This window comes from Pholis gunnellus (genome assembly GCF_910591455.1).
Source record: "Pholis gunnellus genome assembly, chromosome: 9".
NCBI classification, from domain to species: domain Eukaryota; kingdom Metazoa; phylum Chordata; class Actinopteri; order Perciformes; family Pholidae; genus Pholis; species Pholis gunnellus.
In genome coordinates, this window is record NC_136535.1 from 13,438,362 (window position 1) to 13,460,911 (window position 22,550).

Here is a 22,550-nt window from a genome sequence, read left to right on the forward strand (position 1 = left end):
GATGGCTTTTTAATGAAGACACAAAAAGCATTTTAACAAATTTATTGCAATGTTTTTAAAATACAGTAACATTTAGAAAAATACAACAGATCAAAATGTATTTTCAGTATGTGATGCTTGTAGTAGCATGTATACCAACCATAGTTTGCATAATACTTGTGTACATGATATTTAGGGCGGCTGCACCGCTGCCTCACAGCTCTGTGTGGAATGTGCATGTTCTCCCCGTGTCAGCTCGGGTTGTCTGGCTTCCTCCCACAGTCTAAAACATGCAAGTTAGGTTAGTTGAAGACTCTAAATTGCCCGTAGGTGTGAGTGAATGGTTGTCTGTCTCTATATGTCAGCCCAGCCACAGCTATTAAAGATAATAAATGGAAGATATTTAGGAATGCAGCTTTATAAAGATCTGTCCTGCTGATGACATCTTGAGTTGTAGAAAGCTATTGGTCCTGGTGGAGTTGCAGTCTACTACAATAAGACTATTATATAGTTTCTAAATATAATCTATATCGGCTATTATAAGTAGTGTAAGGTTAAGGTGTGGTGGTTAAAGGCACAGCAAGGCAGAGAGCTGAGCATCACTGCAACATGATCTCAGGTCCAGAGTGTATCTGGTTCCACTCTCCCGGCTCTAGGGTTCACATACAGCTCCGGTCCCTGTGGACCTGTGTAATGAGATACATGTGCAGCTGAACTGAAGTCCTAAGCACTGAATTGTCCCACTGCATCTTGGGATTGCCTATGATAAAAAATCTTGTTTGATATGATTAATGCTGATTAGTTAGGCAGTATAAACATAACCTAGAAGAATATACCATAAATAGGAACATAACACTAAATATACAAAAGGTACGGCTACAAAAACGTCTACATTTTTTTTAAAGAATGTCTGTTTACCAATTGCCTGAATTTTTCCAGGACAATAGCAGGAGTTTAAAGGAGTGTTTTTCCCTTTACTACAGGAGTGTGGAAGTAAACCTTTGTCAGCCTCTACATGTATGTCGAGGGTTCTAGTTTCAGTGGGATGTCAGAGTTTTCAATAAGGCAGCCAGCCGCTGGGAGGCCTTTTCCCCCACTGAGGAGAGGTGAGAGCTCCATCTTTCCACCGCGGCCTCCAGCACCGTGTACGCGGATCCCGCCGTGTCCCAGACCGATGTGACGAGTTCACTGCTCAGGCCGTGGACCGACTGACTAAACTGAGAGAGCACAGAGAAACCGAGCGGCGCCCCACCGACCGGGTTGACCCACAGCGCCGTCAGCAGCAGCAGCAGCCCGAGCAGCAGCACCGAGAAGGTGGGCCGCAGTTCCCACCACAATTTCTGCGCCCAGCCGTCGGACGGATCCCTTCCTCCGGCTTCGGTTTCCACACCGGCCTCCACGCCGCCACATCTGGCACAGCAGCACACCTTAGGGACGGGCGCTTCCTCCAGGCTCCCGATGGTCACGGCGGGCCAGTGCTGCTGCAGGTGCTCTGCTGCCCGCGGAGTGACGGAGAGGTTGATCACCGAGGGCAGAGGGGCTTTAATGAACCCTTCAACCCTCTCTCTGAACAAATGGACCTGCTCCAGGAAGACCAGCGGTGAGTCCTCCTCCTCTACTGATGAACCCAGGGACACCAGGTCCAACTGTTCTTCCTGCAGGAAACATGATCGTTATCGGGGCATTTTATTTTCACACAAAAACACTGAATATTTGCTTGTTCCTGCTTCTCAAAATGCAAGTTTGCAGCTTTTCTCTGTTTTATAAATTTTGTAATCTAATATTTGGGGGTTTTAGATTGTGTGGAAGATGTCACCTTGGGCCCTGGGAACTAACTAACAATCGTTAGTTGCAACAAACAATGAAAAGACACATTTTTAAGATTATAAACAGCTGTTACTGTCAACATCCAAGTCGTAATTACGACAGGGAAACTCTCACTTTTTTCTTATATATCCGACATGACACCTAATAATTTCGAGGCGCCTATAAACCAAACAAACATGGATGCCTCACGTCATCATTGAAAGTAGCTAAATCCAACTTCAATGGATATTTTGCTTGTCCATATTACCTGTCCATGCTAAAGTATTTTAGTTAATCCACTCAAGGATGGGAAACGGACCCTAAATAAGTGACGATGACGATGTGTGCTTTGATCTGATGTAAATCGGCCATCAGCCCTGAAACACACCTGTAGTGCCTTCACGCTGTGAATGAGCGGGTCGTAGGCCCGGGACACCTCTGCGCCGGCTTTATCCAGGGCCTCCAGGTAGGCGTGTCTCTTCCGGGCCAGCACCACCTCCAGTGCCTGAAAAAACTGATGGACCTCCAGCCGGTCCTGCCTCACTAGACCCTCACAGCGGGCCTTCTCCTGCTCCAACTGCTCCCCCAGCTCGCACACCTAACAGCAGGACAGAGGGCAGTCAACACAGTCATTTCCAAATGAACACACCACACATGCTTTTCAGAGTATCTTTTCAGCCCGATTGCAGCCACATTGACAGGATTCCCTACTTGTGTCCATCTCTGCTCAGAGAGTTTGGCCAGCAGCAGCGATGGAGTCTGTTTCTCTCTGATGAACGCTGCCTGGAGGTCATCTATGGGATGGCCCTGGTGCTGCCCGACGGTCAGACACAGCCCACAGATCAGCTGGCGGTCCTGGATGCAGTACATGTTCAGCGGCTGCCTGTGGTGCTCCTGACAGGAAGGGTGTCGCGGCTCACTGTCGCTCTGGTACTGAGATAGCAGACGAGCACAAACTTAAGCAGCAAAGCATATAAAGCAATAAGAGGATTCTTAGACCGATAGGTAGCATGAAGGTTGACTCTCTCCTACTTTCTCGATGATGGCTCGCAGAGATACGTTGGTGGGCAGAGAGTCTACGCCCATCGGGGGCAGCTCCACCACGCTGCGGCAGTTGGGGCATTTTAGCGGCAGGCGGAGCGGACGCCAGATGGAGTAGTTGGTGGACAACCGGAGCAAGTTGTCCAGGCAGTTCTTACAGAAGGTGTGCGAGCACGGCAGGACGCGCGGGTCCGCGAACAGAGAGTAGCACACAGAGCACGTCAGGTCCTCCTCCAGGGTGTCCATGGTGGAGACTAGAGGCCCGGTTCAGGACTGAGGATTAGGGAGAAGAAGATCTGGCAGGACAGCAAGCAGGATGGAGGAAAAGCTACGCGTTCAGCAAAACACATCAACTCGCTGCAACTGTCAAGTGAGCGTAACCTAGTGAAGACCTAAAAGAATGTCATTGGGTTCAGAGTCAATTAACACAAAAAATTGAACTATTTTGATAATTAATTACCGTTTCATTTGTTTTTCAAGTAACAGTTGAAGGTTTCAGCTTTGAGTTAAAACGTTCTTGTCGTATAAAAGACATCTTTGTGTTTTGGACTATTGGTCAGATATAACAAGACATGTGAAGAGGAAAAATAGGCATTTTCCCTATTTCATATACATAATGATTAATTGTAAAAATAGATAAAACGTGGGAACACATGTACGATCTATTACAATATAATACAACAGCTCTGTCATGAATTCTACCTTTACAAAGCTCATTATGAGCAATGTGTAAATTCAATTATATATCTATTACTGAGGTCAAAAGGTGGTGTTATGCTGGAAGACTAAATTATAATGTGGTGTTTCTGATATTCTGTCCTCCCCATTTACAAACAATAACAGAAACAATCTCTAAACCATGACCCCAATGCTAAAATGTAATATTCTTAACCTCTCTATGACGGTGTCAAAAGAGTGAACATTGCATCATAAAAGTAGAATTTATGGTAGAACTGTATTGCATTAGATTGTACAGGTGTATCTAATAAAAAGCCCCCTGAATGCATCATTAGTGTTTCCCTATTAACAGCATGGATTGCCTCATTCAAGTAAGTCTAGCCATCTTGTGCTGAAAAACAAGTGAACAGCCAGAAAAGGGCTCAGCCTCTATCCTAATAGAGGATCAGTTCTATAGTAGGTGTGTGCGCGCGCGCGCTCTCTCCTCTAGTTACATTAGCACCGCAGTGACAATAGGAGGCCTTCTGCCAGCACCCACTCAGTCCCAACACACAAACACACACACACCGTGTGGTCAGGACAGGCTGCTGAGTTGTGCAACTGACCCCAAGAACCCAAATCCATTCATGCAGTTAAACTACAGCCGATTTGGCGCCCAGAATCAAACAGGTAACGTTTAATGTGTTCATTATTATCAATTAATTAATTTTAGACATGTATCATGTCATTGGTACATTTAAAACTTGACAGCTTTAATTTTTGTTTACTATTTCCTGTGAATAGTCAATTGTTTTGTTCCCTGTTCTGGTCAACTTTGCAGAAAGTTTTATTTTTTTATCACGAGACAGTTAACCGCAGTTCTCTTTCAAACGTCACATAAGAAGCAAAAGAAAAAGTAGAAATGTGTTGCTTCAAGAGACGTTATTTTAAAGACACCTTAAACAACCATAAAATATATTTCCCACATGATAAATAGTCTTCTATAAATCTTTATTTTAAACTAACGTTACCGTGTCACTCCCATTCCAGTAACGTGACGTTTAGACACTAACAGCTGTTGCAGCTTCTCTCTCAGCGACCTGTCAGACATTTTTTGTCTTCGAATATAACATTTACACATTTCTATCTTGGTGACACAACGTATACAATTTATTAAGATTTTTAAAGCGAGAAACCTTTAGTTAAACACTCACCGTGTGCACGGAGGAAAGAGTCTGCCCCAAAACAGTTCTCATTTCCTGTTCCTCAACGTGCTGCCTTCAAGTGCCCTCAGTGAAGTCGTACTGCTGAAGGCAGAGGGAGGCGGATACGCTAAAACTTTTGGAGCACATTTAAATGCTTGCGTAGAAAATAGGAAAAAAAAGTAAACGTTTTGCGAGGTTTTCAGACTTAAGTTAACCAGCTATTCTTTTAAATGACATGCACTATTGCCACCCAGCCTTTTTGGTGCGCGTGGATGTCACTAACGTACTCCACCAGTCTTAACCGCTACTTCTCCGATAGTTCCGAATGCATTTATATTTCCTGTACTGCGCATGCGTATAAACATGTCTCTCTGGCCAATCAGGCTGCGCTTTTATATTTGAATCCAAACTCAACCTTTTTTTAAGAAAGTGGAAATAAACGCATGAGGATTAAACGCACCACTTCTTCACAACAGACCACACACACACACACAGTCTCTCGTTTTGGGTTTCACTATTTATTTTCTCGAAGACAACCTATCCTGTAGCCTATCTCCCAAAAAGGTTTTTTGGGCAAACCACCTTTTTTTTTACCTTCCATGTCATAATTTTAGATTTGAAACCACATGTTTGCTTACAAGGAATGCTGCAAAAAAAAAAAAAAAAAATACCCCTATGTTCAACAGAAGGTTTATGAGCACAATGTGTAATCATTTACTACAGTGTTTGAAGTTAACACAAAAAAATGGAAAAGGGTAAGCTTGTACACCTAGCTGGTATAAGAGGAAACGAGTATGGGGCTAAGGACTGCAAGGTACTAAAAAGGTACAGCAAACTTGTTCATGGGTTATTTATTATTCAGGAGAACCCACTGAGGACAACTCCAGTCTGACATGTGGGACACCCTTTGACCTGGAGGAAAAGGGAGGCTAATTCCCCGCTTAGTCTAGCCGAGATTAATTAGCAGATTCCTTACTGCTGCTCCTTAAACAAAGTCATTATTTTCTCATGTATCACTAAAAAGCATCATTGGATTACTCTAGAAAGACAACAAAGATTGTGGTTGAGTGATGCATATTGTAGAGGTTGTTGGCAGGTCAAAACCTATGAAACCGCCCAACACGCCCTCAGAAAGACTTCAGGCCTCACTTTGCAGTATATGTGCAAAACCATAGATTATTTAGCAAATCTGACACTAGTGAGGGATAAGGGAAGGGGAAACATGTAACATTTAAGCACAGTTTTACTTAAAATGAAAATTACACTGTATCCACAGCCTAAGGAAACTAAAATACCCTAAAAAAATAACTGTGCTATAGTTTAGTACATGCAAATGTTATGATTCACAATCCTACGTGAAATGGCCATTGCTCTCTTCTCCCTTGGTGATAAGTCAAAAGCTATGGCAACAATACTGCAAAGCAGTGAGTTTGCTGTGAATTGAATGAAAAGTAATGAAGTGTCACAAGGGGGAACAGGTCATTTGGTTGATTATAGTGATGGTGTCAGAATTTCACAGCATCAAGCCCATGTCTGGTGCGTAGGTTAGGGTTCTGGTGTGAGGGTGGAGTACGATCGTCGTCAATCACCTTTACAGAAGCAATGAAACTAAAAGCTGAAAATAAAATAATAAAAAAAAAAAAGATCATAAAAAGGAACACACTGGAGGCAAAAAGAAAAGCCCAAAAGCCACCGAATGCATCTTAATACAATGCACTGCTGCTCCACACCTGCCAATAGCATTGTCCAGTGTCAATTAATACTAACTTAACAATAATTCAAAACAAAAAAAATTATCCTTGTGATGATGATTTTTTTTTTTTTTCTCATATCCAAAGTTCTTCCTTTCAGGGATTTGCGGATCAGCCTCTCTTTCGAAGGCAGAATTTCTTTTCCTGAAACCTTTGCTAACCTCATTGTTGCAATTTTGTTTCTCTTCAGATGTTGTATTTGTATTTATTTTTTTTCTTCCCGTCTCCGCATGCGTTCTCACCCAGTCACGCACACTCCCAGTCACGCACGCAGCCAAGCACACAACAACTCATCCGTCCACTCTCTTGCACATGCGACACACGCACAGCCAGACTCCTGGCCCCGCCCACCAGGGGGAGAGGATGGTGCCCTGTCGGGGCGTCTCGTTGGAGGAGATGAACCTGGCTCCTGAGAGTCCAGACATTCATACACAATGGGTCCATTCACACACATGTCTGATAGCGTGGCCGATTGGGGGAGGGGCACATTGGTGGCGCCCTCTCTAGTCGGAGGACCGCAGAATTGTGATGGTCTCGTGGTTCATCTCAGTTCATAATTTAAGTTATTTTCATTTCTGCCTTTTGTTGTATTGTAATAATTCGAGATCTCTTGTTTTCGTATTTTTGGATGTCCATGGTTCTCCCTGGGCAGACATCGAGTTTTTTTGTTGACGTTTGAAGTAGATTTCCGAAGGCGACAGCTCCAATAACACAGCAGTTATGTCGGCATGTCTCTCAACGCATTCGATGTAGATGTTTTGCTTTTTTTGCAACATGTAGCCACTCATTCTCACTCGCATCCACTCGCCATCTCAAACTTCATTTGGGCTGGTTCCCCTGGAATGCCAAATGAAATCCACACATTTTTCTCTCAGATAAGATGCAGCCATGGATCCCACGAGCCAAGCACAATGGATCAAATTTCTCACACTCTCGCTCTCTCTCGCTCTCTCTCTCCTAATTTTTTTATGTTGAACAGAGTGCTGCATCGTGAACAAAACTCCAGAATACCCCAGATGCCGTCTAGAACTGGAATCCCTCGGCTGGCACGTTGGCGGAGTTGAAGCCGTAAGTTCCACCTTGGATGGCCTCTGGGACCAGGCTGGTGTCTTCATCAATCTGAGTGAGAAGACGACGCAAACCGGGCGTTAACAAAGTACAGCGGACATGACAGGAGATCAAACACTAGTGGGTTTCATTGCATAAGGAGACAACATTCAGCAAGTCAAATGCAACCTTTCAAATCACAACTGTGGTGAGAAAATCAACTTTGAAAGGAAAATAACAAAACTTTTACTTGTAACTTACATCGTCAGATGAGAAGAATTGATCAATAATTTCGTATGCCAATTTGTAGATATCTTCATTTTCATGATTCTGCAGTTGCTCCACTTTTTCCAAACCTGCCGATTAGAAATGAACAAATGTTACACCATTCAATCAAACGCGACCACCTATTCACACAAATATGGTAAAACCGTGATGACATAATTGGGACTTTACCTCCACATTCCTCAATGAGGTTAGCGATCGTTTCAGCCTCATCATCGGCCATCTTTAGGATATTGCTCAGGCCGTCAAGAACAACCTGCACCACCTGGGCGTCCTTCACGGTCAGCAGGTTGCAGAATGGCGGAATCACCTGCTTCTCAATGAGGTGGGCGACCTGCAGAGAGGCAATGAGGTCACTCGCATGTTAGAAGGAAGGAATACTTCAACATTTATAATTCAGGAGTTTCAGTTTTTCTTGACTCAAATGTATTTTCAGAAAAAATGGCCAAACTTGATTCCATTGCGAGATTCTTACCTGATCTTTCCTCCCACTTATTGTCAGGTTGCTGATGGCCCAGGCTGCTTCCTTCTGAGTGCCAAAGTCACCCTAAAAAAAGTGCGTTCAAAGTCAGCGATACATATTTCAACAATAATCGTACGTGATGTGCTTTGCCTTCACACGGTTTATAAAGATGGAGACACACCTTGTCGAGCAGGTGAATGATCATGGCAACTAGCTTGGCGTCAATGACGGCCTGCACCTGCTGCTGGTTGCCCGCTGTGATGTTGGACAGGAACCACACCGCCTCCTACAGGACAAACAGCACAACTTCAGTCAGTTCAGAGTCACGACACCATGTAAAGGCAAGCCCTGGAGGTTTAAGTGTATTCAGGTTTTATCTCAACTAAAGAAGCCAGAAGATGCGACTGTGTCACACCTTCAATTGGAGATGTGGAACATGCCTGCTTAAGACTTTGTCATTTTTCCATTAATAATCACTTTTCCAAAAGGAGTTTTTGGGTCTGAACTGGATCAGAATCCAGAGGTCGACACTGAAAGTTTCACCTCTGGTCGAGACGACGTGCTGTGGGAGGGGCTAGGGTGTTTTTTGAGGCTCTAATCATCGTCCAGGTCACAAAGTGGGCCTCATTTGTAAGTGACTGGTCTCAGATGCACTCCGATATCAGCAGAGACACGTGGGTGTCTTCAGCACCCTCTGGCCACCAACCCATGGTATCACACATACAATCACTTGCACACAGACAACCTTCCTCCCTCCCCCCCTGATCTGTCTCACTAACTACAATTAACCCCCCACCGAGTCTTCTTCGTCGTCATCTTCTTCATCCTCGCGATTCTCCATGTTGCGAATTCCTACAATTGGCTATTTGTCCCGTCTAGACCTTTCACACAGCACTCATACTAGCACCAAGTCTCTGATTTCATCACTTCCAGACAACGCGTCTCGCAGTAGACGGGGGCGTGTAAGCATGTAGGAGGAGGAAGACGAAGCAGAGAATGCATTACCTTGTTGATTTTCTCCTTCGGGTGTGTGAGGAGTGCAGGGAAGTGGCTGAGAGCGTCACAGTTGAGCACCACCTGGGTCTGTTCATCTGTGCCAGTGACTATGTTCCCAACAGCCCTCAGGGCAGCAGTCTGGATGCAGAGAGAATCGTTATAATATAATTCATTTTTTATTTTGATGCTATATACAATCAATGCCATCTCTAGGGTCCATGCCTGAAGTGTTATTAACCTAATCCCAAACATAATCGGTGTCCATTCATACCTGAACTTTGACTTCCTGGTGACTGAGCAGAGGTACCAGATGAGGGACGATGCCGGAGTCGATGACCATTTGGATCTGCTCATTCCCAGCGTCCGTCAGATAGGACAGAGCCCACACCGTGTCTACCAAGATCTAGAGGCAGCACGGAATAAACAGAAGCTAATGAATACATTCTCCATCCTGGACCTCTTCTGAAGTCAACAGCCATTATCTAACATTATCATTAAGAGAGATCTTGTGGAAATAGAGCTCTGCTAATAGGTAAGTTAGGCCAAGACAAATTCAGGCTACTCACACTGACATCAGTGTGGTGGATCAGCACACAGAGAGCTGGCAGGATCTGAGAAAATAAAGAAGGAAAGACAGGCGGGATCATTATGTGGAGAAAAGGATGACAAAATAAATCCGCAGGGTTCTAATGGGGCTGACACCAGTAAACGGTTAATAGTTGAAGTGGCTGCATGACTCTGTGCTCTGCTACACTTCAGTCATTTCAACACACAACAGCAACACACTACATTTGTGCTCATTTAACCAGTTTAGGTAGACCACAGATGGAGCTGCGCCTCTCTCTCTCCCTGCCAGCCAATAAACACACATCTCATAGATTTTAGGAGAAGGCCAGAGTGCCCTCACCTGCATACAGCAGAGATGAGCATTCACAGCAGCAGGCAGAAAGAAAAGCAAGAATTTCCTCCTCGCGGTTGTATGCCTAAACCAACCAGCCGTTCCCATCCCGTCTCTACAAAATGCCATCACTTCATATTTGTGTGAAACTAATAATTAGCATATTCATTTTTGAGCAATGACCAAAAGTGTGGAGGCATAAAACCCCAAGAATTCACAATTCAGAATATCTTGCTTCTGCAAATGTATTTACTAAAGAAGACGACATTATTAATCCGCATTAACAACCACTGGCTTCCCACTCAAACCGTTGCTCCCGCTCTTCCTCTACACAAACACACACCTCCTGGATGGTCTCCATGGGCGGTGGAGGGTCCTTGTGGCGGCACAGATTGACCATGACCCAGGTGACGTTGCGGAGGAAGGTGATGGGGATGGAGGGACTGATGAAGGAGAGCAGGGGCTTAACCACACCCAGGCTGATCACATAGTCTCTGCATTGAGGGCCATCACCTGGAGAGAACACACACACACACACACACACACAGAGACAGACAGATGAAGCGCATGTCTACGCTGGACTGACTATATTTATTTCGAACACACTTGTTGTTCACAACAACAGCGACTTACCTATGATGTTGCCCAGGGCCCAGACCGCCTGTTCGCACACATTCTGGTGAGGAGAGTGAAGCAGCCTCAGGAACAGCGGCACAGCATCTACACAAAGGAAACAGATCAATCATTTACTTCTCATGATCGTTGCTTTTATTCAAGTATGAGATATGTTAGTAAGAGATATAACAGTTACACTTTAAAACGTGTAATCATCCGATGACTCACACTAAATCACCACTTGGACTCTGGACTCCTGATTCGGACACGGCCGTGTTTGCACTTTGATTTAAATGCAATTGAGCCACAACATGCTAATAAAAACAGAGATGTAGCGGCAGAGAAGGAAAACATCTCATGTTGATTTGATGTATATTTATTGATTCAAGTACTTCAACTCTGTTATGCTCCAGCTCAGTGCAAGTGCTGCCATTTAGTGTGATCAATCACAACCTCTGAATGAAACAAAGATCAACTTTGGAGAAGCAGGCAGCTCAGTTTAGAAAGAATATATCAAATCCAACACAAGAGAATGAAATCTGCAGTTTTTATCGTTTCATAACATTCTGCCAAACGTATTATTTTAACAATGATGAATACATTGAAAAATACTACAGAAGAGAGCTTGAAAGAAGGCGTTGTGATAAAAATGGCACTTACTGGACTGGACCACAGCTTGGGTCTGCTCTGAAGTACCAGATGCTATGTTGGTCAGAGCCCAGGCGGCCTCAAACTGGAGAGATGGGCTGTAGAAATGTGAGAGGTGGATGAAGGCCGCGGTTAAATCGAGTCGACTGGGCAGTGGTGTCAAACAGTAGGCGCATGCTGATGACTCATACTTGTTCTGCCATTCCTGGCAGGTGGAAACTAAAAGCCATTTACATAACTGCTACAGATGCACGCTGGGCTAAACCCTGCTCGCTCATTTGCATATCTTTGAAGTGAACATAAACTCAACATGATGGGGGAAAGAAAAAATAACTAGCCTGTACTGTAATTATCACAAATGGAAGAGCGTGATGCACTGCTACATGCAGACAAACAGGAATCCCAGCCCGCTTACTTGTCATCTCTGTCCAGGCAGTGGACCAGTATAGGAAGGATCCCAGACTTAATCAGGTCATCTATGGGAGGGTTACGGTCACTGGACAACAACTTCCTACAAAAACAAAAAGGACACAAAAGACCATTACTCACACGCAGCAACAAGAAGAACCACTGACACACAGAGAGAAACACGAAAGAATGTGCGTCTTCACATTGTAAGTCAATCACAGTCCCTGTGACTGTCGACAGGAAGCGTCACCCTGCTCAGGACCTCAACACCACACAACGTCAGTGTTGTGATGTTGGTAATGCTGCAGAGCAGACTTAAATTGGGAAAAGGAACAGAAGACAAACGAATAAAAAAAAAAAGAATAGAGAAGTACGTTTCATGATTTCAGCTGCCTCATGCTGCTCATGACCCACCTTTCGGAGGGCTACAGAACTGAGCTGCAGTGCCATTAACAACGTCCATTAATCAGACGGGGCTGACTTGCTGTAAATCACGGCGGACTAACCGAGATGGAAAAACATCCAGCACTTGAAATTTCAACACTGGATTTTGCAGGAGGCCGAGGATTTTAAATCAGAGAACCTCTTAAGACCCAAGTATTGGCGTACTGGTGCAGAATCTGTGACTCACAGATACCAGACGTGAAGCTGGATTACTACCGCTACACTATTATACTGCATCAATATAGTTTATTCATGGTGACAATAAGGTTTGAGTGGCAACATGATAACGGTGACAGCATTGACTTGATATTTACGTGCAACAATATAGACAAGTCAAAAACATAACTCTTATACGCATTGAACACATTTAACTACAATAGTGAAATCCAACACATTGTTAATTTATGTCTTTGTCACAGCTGTAGTTTGGTTTATTTTGGATTCTATAGAACGTCTCCTTAACAGTTCTGCAGACTGTGGTAGCGCTACTTCTGAAAATCTGCTAAAAATCTAATTTATCCTAAAATCTTGTAGTCGGTCCTCTTTGCTTTCACTGTGAATATCATTATTACAACATGATAAATGTGACACCAAATAATTATACAAAGACAACTAACAATTCGCAAACGACTGGTATGAACTGAAGTGATAATCAGTGGAGTGTGAGGGTGTGTGTTCATACCTGGCAGCCTGAACAGCGCTCAGCTGGACGCCCTGATTATCACTGGTGGCATTCTAGAGAACACAAAGACACAAGTTTAATTCTGATGCATAATACACACCGTCCATAAGAGCGTCTAGATGACTGAGAAGAAGAAGAAATAAAAGCAAACGTCTTACTTACTTGTACTATTGCTTCAAGAGAAGTGTTTTGCTGAAAAAAAAAAACATTTCAGAGAGTCAGTCTATGATCGTGCTTGGACACACATTTGTAACTAAAGCAGGGCGTTACATCAAAAGTTACAGGCACATTTTAAACCGGTGGCTGATAATTTGGAAATCCCAAAAGGGCGATGCAGTGACTTGCATCCTCACTTGAACCAATGTGGTGTAAACAGTCAGCCGGCTGGGCGCGAAGGACAGCATTCAGCGTGATAATTGGCCAACCTGCAAGCTCACCTGATGCCCTCTACAGGGAGTTCAGGGCCCAGTGGAGGCTGTAGTGCGTAGAGCACTATTCCAACTTCCAATCAAGAACCAACCGTGACTGTAAGCCCAATTATTTAAAGCCGGCCAAAGCCGCCGTTAGCCAGCAGCTGCAGCTGATTGCATGTGCACCCTCAAATAAGAGGGAGGCGGTAGACTTGCAAACGTCAATCCAGAAATGAAAAACATTCAAACACAACCCCGCATACACAATATGCATGATACAATGGGAAGAAACATTTTTTGAGGGAAAGTGACGATTTAAGAAACATCTTATGTCAGAAAAAGGGCAAATAAAGTCCAACAAGCTCAGCAGGCCCATATTTGTCACAAGCAATGTGTTATTCTGAGACATTTTCATTTAAGCTTTAAATTCTAAACAATAATGAGCACAGGGCTTAATCTGTTGGGTCAGTTGTGTTAAGATCAGTACTAACCTACGAATAAAGCGCTTTAAAATTGGTCACATTTTAAGGGCTAAATTTCAGGGTAATATTTGCACTGCAAAATGTTTTCTGTATGTATCGCAACTATGACCACAACCAGAACTATTACTACCAACATGTATTTTAACATTAGCACAGAAAAAGCCCCACCCAACTGACATTGAGCAAACAGAGCCATGGAGGCAGCATTACAGGGACAAAATGTCAGTTCGTCCTAAACCTTTAAGAGTGTTTAACTAGTGAGAGGAAGCTTATGTGCAGAACCCCCTCGGTAAAACATGTATGGCAAGCTATCATTCCCAGTGTACAGTAATTCCTTACAGGAACTATACAACCCTCTGCTGTTAAAACACAAAATCTAAAAATATGCGAACTTGATTTTGTGGCGACACGTTTTGAGCAGAAGATGCACGACCGTACCGATCTGAAATCTCCGTCGACATCCGAGTCCTCGCAGATGTCCTCGTGGGGCACATTTCTCCTCTTCAGAAGGTGCTCATCTCTTTTGTTCTGTGGTGGAGGGAAAATAAATATCACTTGGTGCACATTCCAGCAGAAATTCTTGATAATAAGAAAAACTATCCATCTTTCAGTACATGATTTCAAAGATATTGCAGATAAAAAGGTCAGAATATAATGTAGGTGTACGTAGCACAAAATAATAAACGTATTTACCTTTCTGAGTTCCACCACTACCTCAGTCCTCTGTCTTCTCATAGTCTGTGGGACAGATAGCATATTGACATTATACAACAAGGAACTTTAATCCCGACCTGCCATTGCCCAAGAGGGTGACACTACCATAAATCCTTTTTATGCGACCAGTTGATCTGCAATATTAGTTATAAAAAGGAAAAGCACCCAAACACACTTAACACAAGTCTGATCTCATGTTAGCTAAGTTACTCCAAGACTATTTTATGTGCCCTAACCCCCTTATTCTTTTTATATACATATATACCATTTTTATTCATGTTCTGCCCATAAAATCATCTAGTTACAATTTCTTAGCCAACAAAAACTACTGTAGTCCTGCAGGAAGTCCTTCATAAAGGTTGTAATGTTCCATTTTTGTTTGTTGAAACGGATTTAGAGGTGCTGAATCTGCTCTGTGGTCTTTATTATAGACTGCAGTTTGTGCTTCTGACCAATTGTAGATTCATATCATAAAAAATATACAATTCAACAGCAGCTCAAAGAGCCTCCGCCATGAAGAAGAATTAATCTCTCCATAAAACTGCTTCAACAAAGAATGTGGCATTATATCCCTTGTGAATGCAGGATTTATTGCAGGAATGCTGCATTAGGTTTAGCTAGGCGTACCTAATAAACTGGCCACTGAATATACGGTGTATTATATCGCTCATGTTACGAGCAGACAGGTGTTATTAATTGCAGTTTAAGAGTATATGCTTGTGCTCATCACTGACAGACCTCCACCACGGTGACGATAAGTTATTAACAGGTTGCTAGATGTCACAGCTCATGTCTTGTGGCCTAACGTTAGCTTGCAACACAAACTACTCGTCAAACAGGATGTGTGAGTATGTCATGCTCATATACATCTTCACAGAGTCCGCCTGAAAACAACAAACATCCTTTGCTAACATTGAAGCAATGGCACGCTGAGCTGACTGTAAATCACCTTGTAACTTATGGATCCAACGTGAGCTAACGTGTAGCTTTGATCTAACGTTACAAAGTCATGTGATCGTGTTAATGAACAGGTCGCATTAACCTTGTTTTATAACCATGAGTAACGTAGTTAGTAAACCACGGAATAAAATTGTAATATAACGCCATGATTTACAAAGATCCAGATAACCGGCCGGCTAAGAGGCTAACTGGTTTCCGCCATTGTTTTTGGTGATAAAGACGGGGGATGGGTGGAACTGCAGCCACCAGCACCACCGAGCCCAACCGCCGAGCTTAATGGTAGCTAGCGAGCCAAGCTAGCACGCAGGTTAGCTAACTGCAGCATCAAAATACCGTTGATCTGCCGCTGTGTTAACAATCAAATACCCCCCACACACAACCTAGAAGCCAACTAACGGTATATGTACTTTTGGATGTGTCGTAATTATTTCCCACATCGACCTAAACCGGCCCGGTGACGATATGCTTCAGTTACGCTAGCATGTCCCCCGTGGGCCTGGGTTAGCATTAAGCTAGCAGAGCACATCCAGCGGAGGCGATGAACTCTGACGAGCATTTCTGACACGTTTTATAACCAACGCGGTCTCGTGCTGTACCAAAAACCAGTGAAACCAAAAACCGAAACCTCCGAACCAATGCAAGTGATCTATACCCGGCGGTGTGTGAAGGCCCCGGCTAAAGGCTTTGGGTAAAAAGTTCCCGATGGTGGGAATTAGAAACGACGTCACAAGGAAGCCAGGAGGCGAAGCTGGCCGTTAACAGAGCGGCGGTACCGAGGAAAAGAGGAATCCTCGACACCAATCTACATAACTTTTACCTCCAAATCACGGCCCTTATTCTTGAAATTCTTCAGCCGCTGGTTGTCCAGTTTCTCGTTGTCAGCCATGTTAGCGGGTTCTGGTTACGTTAAATACAGTCTAACTCGTGGATTTAGCTTGGTGAGCTATACCCTCTTCTGGTTCCCTTTTCTCAGCCTTTCGTTAGCGGACTATTTTTCGCTGCTCTGTCCGCGGTGCACACTGGGATTGCCGGTGGTGGAGGGCAGCCTCGCTCTGGCGTAGCGGAAGGGTGGGGAAATCCCCTTCACTCTCATTGGCTTCAGTGTGAACGTCTCTCTGCAGGGCGCGCCACATAACAAGATACGAACTCACGTCGGATCGTCGTATTCAAAGACAGTTATCCACCATTATATTCACATGTACTCGTAGAAATAAGTGCTTTTATTCACGTACAATGTTGAGTATGTTATATCTTTTTTCCTACTACATCTCTATTTTACTCTTTTTACTTGTATTTATTTTACAGATAGTCTTTTTTTCAAATTAAGAATTACGTATACAATACAAGGTAATCTTAATATGGTGCACTTTTTTACTGATCAATACGTTCTGTTCTACTCTGTTGTCTTCGTTGTCCTTGTTTTTTATCTTTTATCTTTTCTTGTTTATTTGTATATTCTATGTATGAGAGCAACGTGAAAACCAGAGTCAAATTCCATGTATGCGTTCGCATACATGGCCAATAAATGATTCTGATTCTGATTCTGATTCCATAAACAAGGCTGGATTACCACCTGGGCAAACCAGACGAGACAAAATAAGATAATTAAATTTTTTACTGAAGGAAATTGTTGCGCAGCAGTTGCTAGTTTTTATCAATAAAGTTGCATGTATACATATATCAATAAACATATATCCAAAAATAGTATAATATCAAATCAAGTACGGGTAATGGTTGATTCAAAAAGCTTAATGAAGTTCAAAACTAATTCTCAATCGATTTTTTTGTAATTTGATCAACTGCAATTTGATTGATAGGGTAGCTTTTATTGTCATACAATATTTATTGCTAAATTCCAAATTTTTGTTCCCGACAGTGTTTCCTTGTAACACAAAGAAGGAATATTCTGCTAAAAGTACAATAACTTTGGAAGACACCAATGTGATTTTACTGAGTAATAAAGAAGCCACAGGCTGTATTGGATTGTATGCCTTATCTCTTACAGTCAGTGCGAAGAACAATTACCGTGACCAATAACTCTTTCAATGTACATATGGGCATGTGAGTATTGTTTTACCAAAGACTTGTAAAAAAGTTTGCCTACATCCTTTACGGCCCTGTGTAGTCTTGTGTAGGCCCTGTGTCAAAATCCAAGATTTTGAATTTCAGAACCCAGAAGCACCTTATTTGATTACAGATATTTTACCATTTTTATTTATTGCAACAAATAAACAAAACAACACTGAAACGCGAGCATGACATTGACACGCATGTTCAAAACATGACATGAATAAATAAATAAATAGCAAGCACAGCAAGTGTTTTATACAAATCAACACAAATAAGATAATGCACAATTAGAGAACAACATTTCTTTGTGTCACAGAATCTTCACCAAACAAATACAGGTTTTTGTCAGTCAGTTTTCTACATGTGAACCCTCTCAGACTGAATTATCGCAAACGGCTCATATCAGCTTGTGACACACCGGCTGTCATAACCTGAGATTACTCACAGCATCCTCATGGGTTATCACAATGGTCCAAAGATACCTTGTCTTCCCCAGGACTGAGTAAAAGTGCTTTCTGCCACAGAGATTAACACTTTGAGTTGTGATAATCTAATCCCCTTTTTGTTTCACCTCCTCTCATTTAATCCTATAGAAGCCACAGTGAGGCCATTTGCTGATGACTTACACTGGCAGGTGAGAGGAATCATGCCGTTTGAATGGATCTTCAAAAAAGATTTTCATCCATCATCAGCTGCAGAGCAAGACTTGCTTTGCAGCTGTGACACTGAAGCCCTTAGACTTCATCTTAATCTTGAAGTCTTCTTGAGTCTGTTTGAATGGAGTCTTCATCAGATACACTATCCTCCTGAAACCTTCCTCGAGTCCCGTGCCGGTGGTAGCTGAACAGGGCTGGATGAACCAGGACCTGCCCTCGCACGCTCTTTTCAAGTCCAGTGTCAGGCAAAGCGCTTCTGGGCTTCGAGCTGCCTGGAGGTCCTGTTTGTTGGCAAGGACCACGAGAGGAACTCCTCTGAGACTCTCGAACTTTAGGACCTATAGCAAGTGGAAAAGACAAAGTGAGGAATGCTTTAATTACTGCAATGTAAAACAAACTTTTTAGATGAACGGGTTTATTGCGTTTATCCTTCACCTATTCAGCTCAACCATATATGGTTAAATATACTATAACACACTGTAATATAGTTGTAAACAGAGTTAAGGACCATTTTAATTTTTTTAACAATATTTTTAACAGTATTTAACAATTATAAACAAGCAACAAATATTCTGTGATTTAATTACCCGATGAAGTTCCTTGCGGGCCTCATCCAGCCGTTTCTGATCCCAGCTGTCCACCACAAACACCAGCCCGGCTGTATCAGTATAGTGATGCCTCCAATGGGGCCTCATCTTCTTCTGGCCCCCCACGTCCCACACCGTCAGGCCCGGGCTGCTCCTGTCGGTCTCCAGTGTCTCCACGTTGAAGCCCACAGTTGGAACGGTCACCACGCTCTCGTTGTACTTCAGCTTATAGAGCAGGGTGGTCTTTCCTGATCCATCCAGACCCAGCATCAGGACCTGCGCTTGTTTCTGAGGCTTGGATCCATGCATGCCCATGTCCTTAAATTGTAGCTTGTGTCTATATTCAAAATAAGCAGGCTTCTTCTTTTTGTACAGCTGTGTAAACCGAGCTGCCTGCACCCAGTGTCTCCTTTTGTACAGTCTATCTGTAGGCGTAGTGTGTCCGCTCTCTTATGGAGACTGTCTACAATCAACATGCTTTATGTAAGGACGAGCTGAGGGATCCCTCCCCTTTGTAGAAATGGGAGTCCTTTTGTCTCTGCGTAGCTTTCAGTAAAGCTATTTATATCCAAAGTGACGGTGCAACTAACTGCGTACAGTTCTCTGGTTACCACAGTACGGTCGGAGGAGTCACATCACACCTGCTGCAGATCATCATACACACCAGCAGCCAGGAAGTCCATGTTTTGTACAACGGGAAGATTGTTGTTTCTTCCTGGCTAGATGTGTCGTAGCAATGACATCACAGGGACATTTTGGAGGAGGATTACTGGCCCCGGACTGTCGGGTAAATATAGTTTTATCTTCAGACTGAACGGTTGGCTTATAGAAAGGTCTCAGTAAAAATATCTTCTGGGAATTTGTTATTAATCTCAAATTAATATGCATGTATATGAAACAGGTTTTGAATTATTATGATTAACTATAGCATTGCACAAACTTGTACTACAGTAGGACTGGACAATATGATCCAAGTGATACATTCTCACAATTAGAACAATAACAATAAATATAATAGTATCTATTTTTTTCTTCTGAAACATCTGATTTGTTTGCCCTAATTATTACTGTATGACCACTTGACATTGTAACATTTCTGGGTATACGTCACTAGTTTTCAAAGCTATTCTGTTTTCTTTAATGGAATTCTGACAATGTAATGACTAGTATATATGATATGATGAAACTTGGATTGATCAGAGAATTGTAACAGCTCAGCCCTAATATAACAGTAAATGTGAACTGAATATCTCCTGGTGGCCCAGAAGGTGGCACACAATGACTAAAACCAAGCTTTTCGGGGTCCTTGTCTGAAGTTGTTTAATCTCTTTCACTGCTTTTTCTGTATTTAAACAAAACAAATAAACCATGACAGAGAACATTATGGAAAAACTAAGCGAAAGAACAAGCTCTCGAGATATTTACTGCAAATTTTAATGTTGGTGTTTTGGTAAGTCTTTATATCTGTATTATATAGATATATAGATTATATTCTCTACATAAATAAAAAAAACACAGACGCAGAGAAAATGATCATTTATCATTTTAATGTTACCTTTTTCATTTACATTTTTATACAGTTTATTAAAATCAACAAAAACAAGTACAAATGCCACATAAACACTCTGTAAGGTACATTATCAAGAGAGAATGTGAACTGAAAAAGCACAAACAGTTTTTATCTGATATATATCTCTGAAGTTAAACAATCCAGGAACAGGCGCATTGCTTTCTTCGTTGCTGTGTAAACAGTGGATGGGTGATAATAACATGAGGACAGTATGTACATTCATCTTACAATTTCATATCTCTTGGAGACATTTCTTTCCACAATGTTATTCCACATGTGAGTTCACAAGTTCCGACACAGACATCGTGCAGTGAGCATGGCATGATCGATTACATTAAAAACCGAGAAGTAGTTTTTGCAGCAGACTTCATAACGGGTAATTAATAGTTACGAAAATAAGGCAAAATAACGTGTTTCATTCCTTGTTACATTTTGAGTTATAGGTCATGTGATATGTATCAGGATAATTATGACAGGGCGTTAACAGAAGACATTGTAACAGTAAGCTGTCACTTTCTGTACATTTATATCTTGTGTAGATTGTAGTGAGTGATAATGTAAGACAAGTCAGATGAAGGAATAACAAGTCAATGTGTAAAAGAGAAGCCTATTAAAAGGCTTCTAAACTTTACATGGTAATCTTAATTCCTAAATAATATTAAATGTATAACTGCCAATTATTATATGTGATAACTCAATTATTACTTTCTTCTTACAAGTTTAAACAGTCAGTTATTATATTATCAGATGACATGTGACAAACTTTGTGATTTAATAATTAGCAGTTAAGAGTCACAATGAGATGTTACAACATTATCACCACAAGGTATTGCTTTAAAAAAGTTGTAAGCTATGCTGCATTATCCAACAGTTATTATCAGTAGTTACATGGATTATGATAAGGTTCAGAATCTAACAAATTCTCAGCTTTAAAAAAAATCTTTAACTTTAGCAACAATAAAAACAGAAAAAGACTTTATCCGCACATAAACTAACAGCAATCATTTAAAGTAAGCCAAGACATTCAAGATCTAAACTTGTAAAATCGGGCAACTGCAGACAAAACACGTAATTCATCCATACGTCAGGAGTTTCAATGTTCAGCAAGTGTGATATGACCATTGTAATTGGTTCTATTGCTGTACAGTATGACTGGTGATATTTGAACAAGCGTATGCATATTATCATTTGTGTTGTTTATGTATAAAGGGAATAAATTCATATTTGCACCATGACGTGTATCTGATCCAGGAAAAAATAACCTTTTCAGTGCAGTCACTCAGTAAATGTCAATTTACAATTGAATGATGTGGAAACACAATCAGGAAACTAAAAACAACAAAACAATTAGTGGTCAAATAGACATTGAGGGAAAGACATCACCTTTGAAATATTGTGGAAGTAAAACTCCATTTTCTTACAAGTGTCACTTTTTCAGCAGTAAAAGTAGAGGAGGGGTGGTTTGATGCACTGAAAGGTTAACATATGTAAATGTGATAGAAATAGTTTTTAAATCTTTCGTCAAGCCTATTTTATTCTTACTCATATTCAAACATAATATAGATACTGTGTGTGGTAGACGGGTGGTCTACCGTTCGCTGGCTTTGCCTTTAAACTTGACCACCATGACGGTGATGTTGTCAGGACAGCCACGATAGTAGGACTGGAGGACTATGCTCTTAGCGCCAAAATGAGGCTCGCCCAGTCGTTCCCTGATGAAGCGAACCGCCTCCTCGTTGCTGAAGGTGTCCCACAGGCCGTCCGACGCCAGGATCATGAACTCTGGCTGCAGCTTGTTGAGGTCAAACGTCATGATGTCCGGATCAGGAATGACCACATTGAGGTTCTTCAGGGGGTAATCGCCCAGAGAACGGGACATAGCCAAGATGCCCTGGACACGCCACGAGCCGTTGAAGCTGATGAACCCACCTGAGAAGGAACATAGAAGGGAAATGGTCGGAAAGTGATACAACAGAGAGTAGGAAGTGACATACGAGGGGGAGGCGTTAGAAAGAATGCAAGGAAGTGAGGAGGATAGAGGAACACAAAGATTAGAGGAAAAGGAGAGAAAGGAGAGAAACAGATGTTTTACATTTTACTGCCATGAAACCATAAGAACCATTGTTCCTCTGAACCAACTCGCAAAGTGTCTAGTGGTTACCATCAACTACGAGAC

At 42.3% G+C, this 22,550-nt stretch overlaps 4 protein-coding genes across 4 annotated transcripts in view; all 4 read right to left on the minus strand.

The window, feature by feature from the left end:
• Nucleotides 1–37: 37 nt before the first annotated feature.
• On the minus strand, nucleotides 38–4,974 carry trim59 (tripartite motif containing 59). Its single transcript, XM_079165793.1, has 5 exons — nucleotides 4,698–4,974; nucleotides 2,818–3,122; nucleotides 2,497–2,718; nucleotides 2,174–2,383; nucleotides 38–1,634 (listed from the first exon to the last, which is right to left on the minus strand). Exons 2-5 carry the CDS (start codon nucleotides 3,070–3,072, stop codon nucleotides 1,017–1,019), a joined length of 1,305 nt encoding a protein of 434 aa, XP_079021919.1. The 5' UTR covers nucleotides 3,073–3,122; nucleotides 4,698–4,974; the 3' UTR covers nucleotides 38–1,016.
• A 213-nt stretch (nucleotides 4,975–5,187) lies between these two features.
• kpna4 (karyopherin alpha 4 (importin alpha 3)) lies at nucleotides 5,188–16,501 on the minus strand. The gene is made up of 17 exons (XM_079166914.1): nucleotides 16,309–16,501; nucleotides 14,511–14,555; nucleotides 14,256–14,345; nucleotides 13,088–13,117; nucleotides 12,926–12,978; nucleotides 11,807–11,902; nucleotides 11,404–11,489; nucleotides 10,762–10,848; nucleotides 10,472–10,641; nucleotides 9,797–9,841; nucleotides 9,502–9,633; nucleotides 9,240–9,368; nucleotides 8,416–8,520; nucleotides 8,247–8,318; nucleotides 7,943–8,105; nucleotides 7,748–7,842; nucleotides 5,188–7,558 (listed from the first exon to the last, which is right to left on the minus strand). Exons 1-17 carry the CDS (start codon nucleotides 16,375–16,377, stop codon nucleotides 7,463–7,465), a joined length of 1,563 nt encoding a protein of 520 aa, XP_079023040.1. The 5' UTR covers nucleotides 16,378–16,501; the 3' UTR covers nucleotides 5,188–7,462.
• A 1,304-nt stretch (nucleotides 16,502–17,805) lies between these two features.
• LOC306700789 (ADP-ribosylation factor-like protein 14) lies at nucleotides 17,806–19,209 on the minus strand. The gene is made up of 2 exons (XM_079165902.1): nucleotides 18,805–19,209; nucleotides 17,806–18,555 (listed from the first exon to the last, which is right to left on the minus strand). Exons 1-2 carry the CDS (start codon nucleotides 19,117–19,119, stop codon nucleotides 18,250–18,252), a joined length of 621 nt encoding a protein of 206 aa, XP_079022028.1. The 5' UTR covers nucleotides 19,120–19,209; the 3' UTR covers nucleotides 17,806–18,249.
• A 1,131-nt stretch (nucleotides 19,210–20,340) lies between these two features.
• Nucleotides 20,341–22,550, minus strand: part of ppm1lb (protein phosphatase, Mg2+/Mn2+ dependent, 1Lb) — a 40,533-nt gene continuing 38,323 nt past the window's right edge. Inside the window, exon 4 of the mRNA XM_079165992.1 lies at nucleotides 20,341–22,303. Within this exon, the coding sequence (XP_079022118.1) occupies nucleotides 21,963–22,303 (341 nt within the window). The 3' untranslated portion in view covers nucleotides 20,341–21,962. The remainder of the gene's footprint in view (nucleotides 22,304–22,550) is intronic.

Bases quoted from the DNA above. Each gene is read 5' to 3' on its own strand.
- trim59 (XM_079165793.1), bottom strand. From the start codon at position 3,072: ATGGACACCCTGGAGGAGGACCTGACGTGCTCTGTGTGCTACTCTCTG. The intron at 2,719-2,817 runs GTAGGAGAGAGT...CTGCTATCTCAG, and splicing joins TGCGAGCCATCATCGAGAAA to TACCAGAGCGACAGTGAGCC. The intron at 1,635-2,173 runs GTGTGTTTCAGG...TGTTTCCTGCAG, and splicing joins ACAGCGTGAAGGCACTACAG to GAAGAACAGTTGGACCTGGT.
- kpna4 (XM_079166914.1), bottom strand. From the start codon at position 16,377: ATGGCTGACAACGAGAAACTGGACAACCAGCGGCTGAAGAATTTCAAG. The intron at 14,556-16,308 runs GTAAAAGTTATG...TCTGTCCCACAG, and splicing joins ATAAGGGCCGTGATTTGGAG to ACTATGAGAAGACAGAGGAC. The intron at 7,559-7,747 runs GTAAGTTACAAG...CTTCTCACTCAG, and splicing joins AATTCTTCTCATCTGACGAT to ATTGATGAAGACACCAGCCT.
- LOC306700789 (XM_079165902.1), bottom strand. From the start codon at position 19,119: ATGGGCATGCATGGATCCAAGCCTCAGAAACAAGCGCAGGTCCTGATG. The intron at 18,556-18,804 runs GTAATTAAATCA...CACTTGCTATAG, and splicing joins CCCGCAAGGAACTTCATCGG to GTCCTAAAGTTCGAGAGTCT.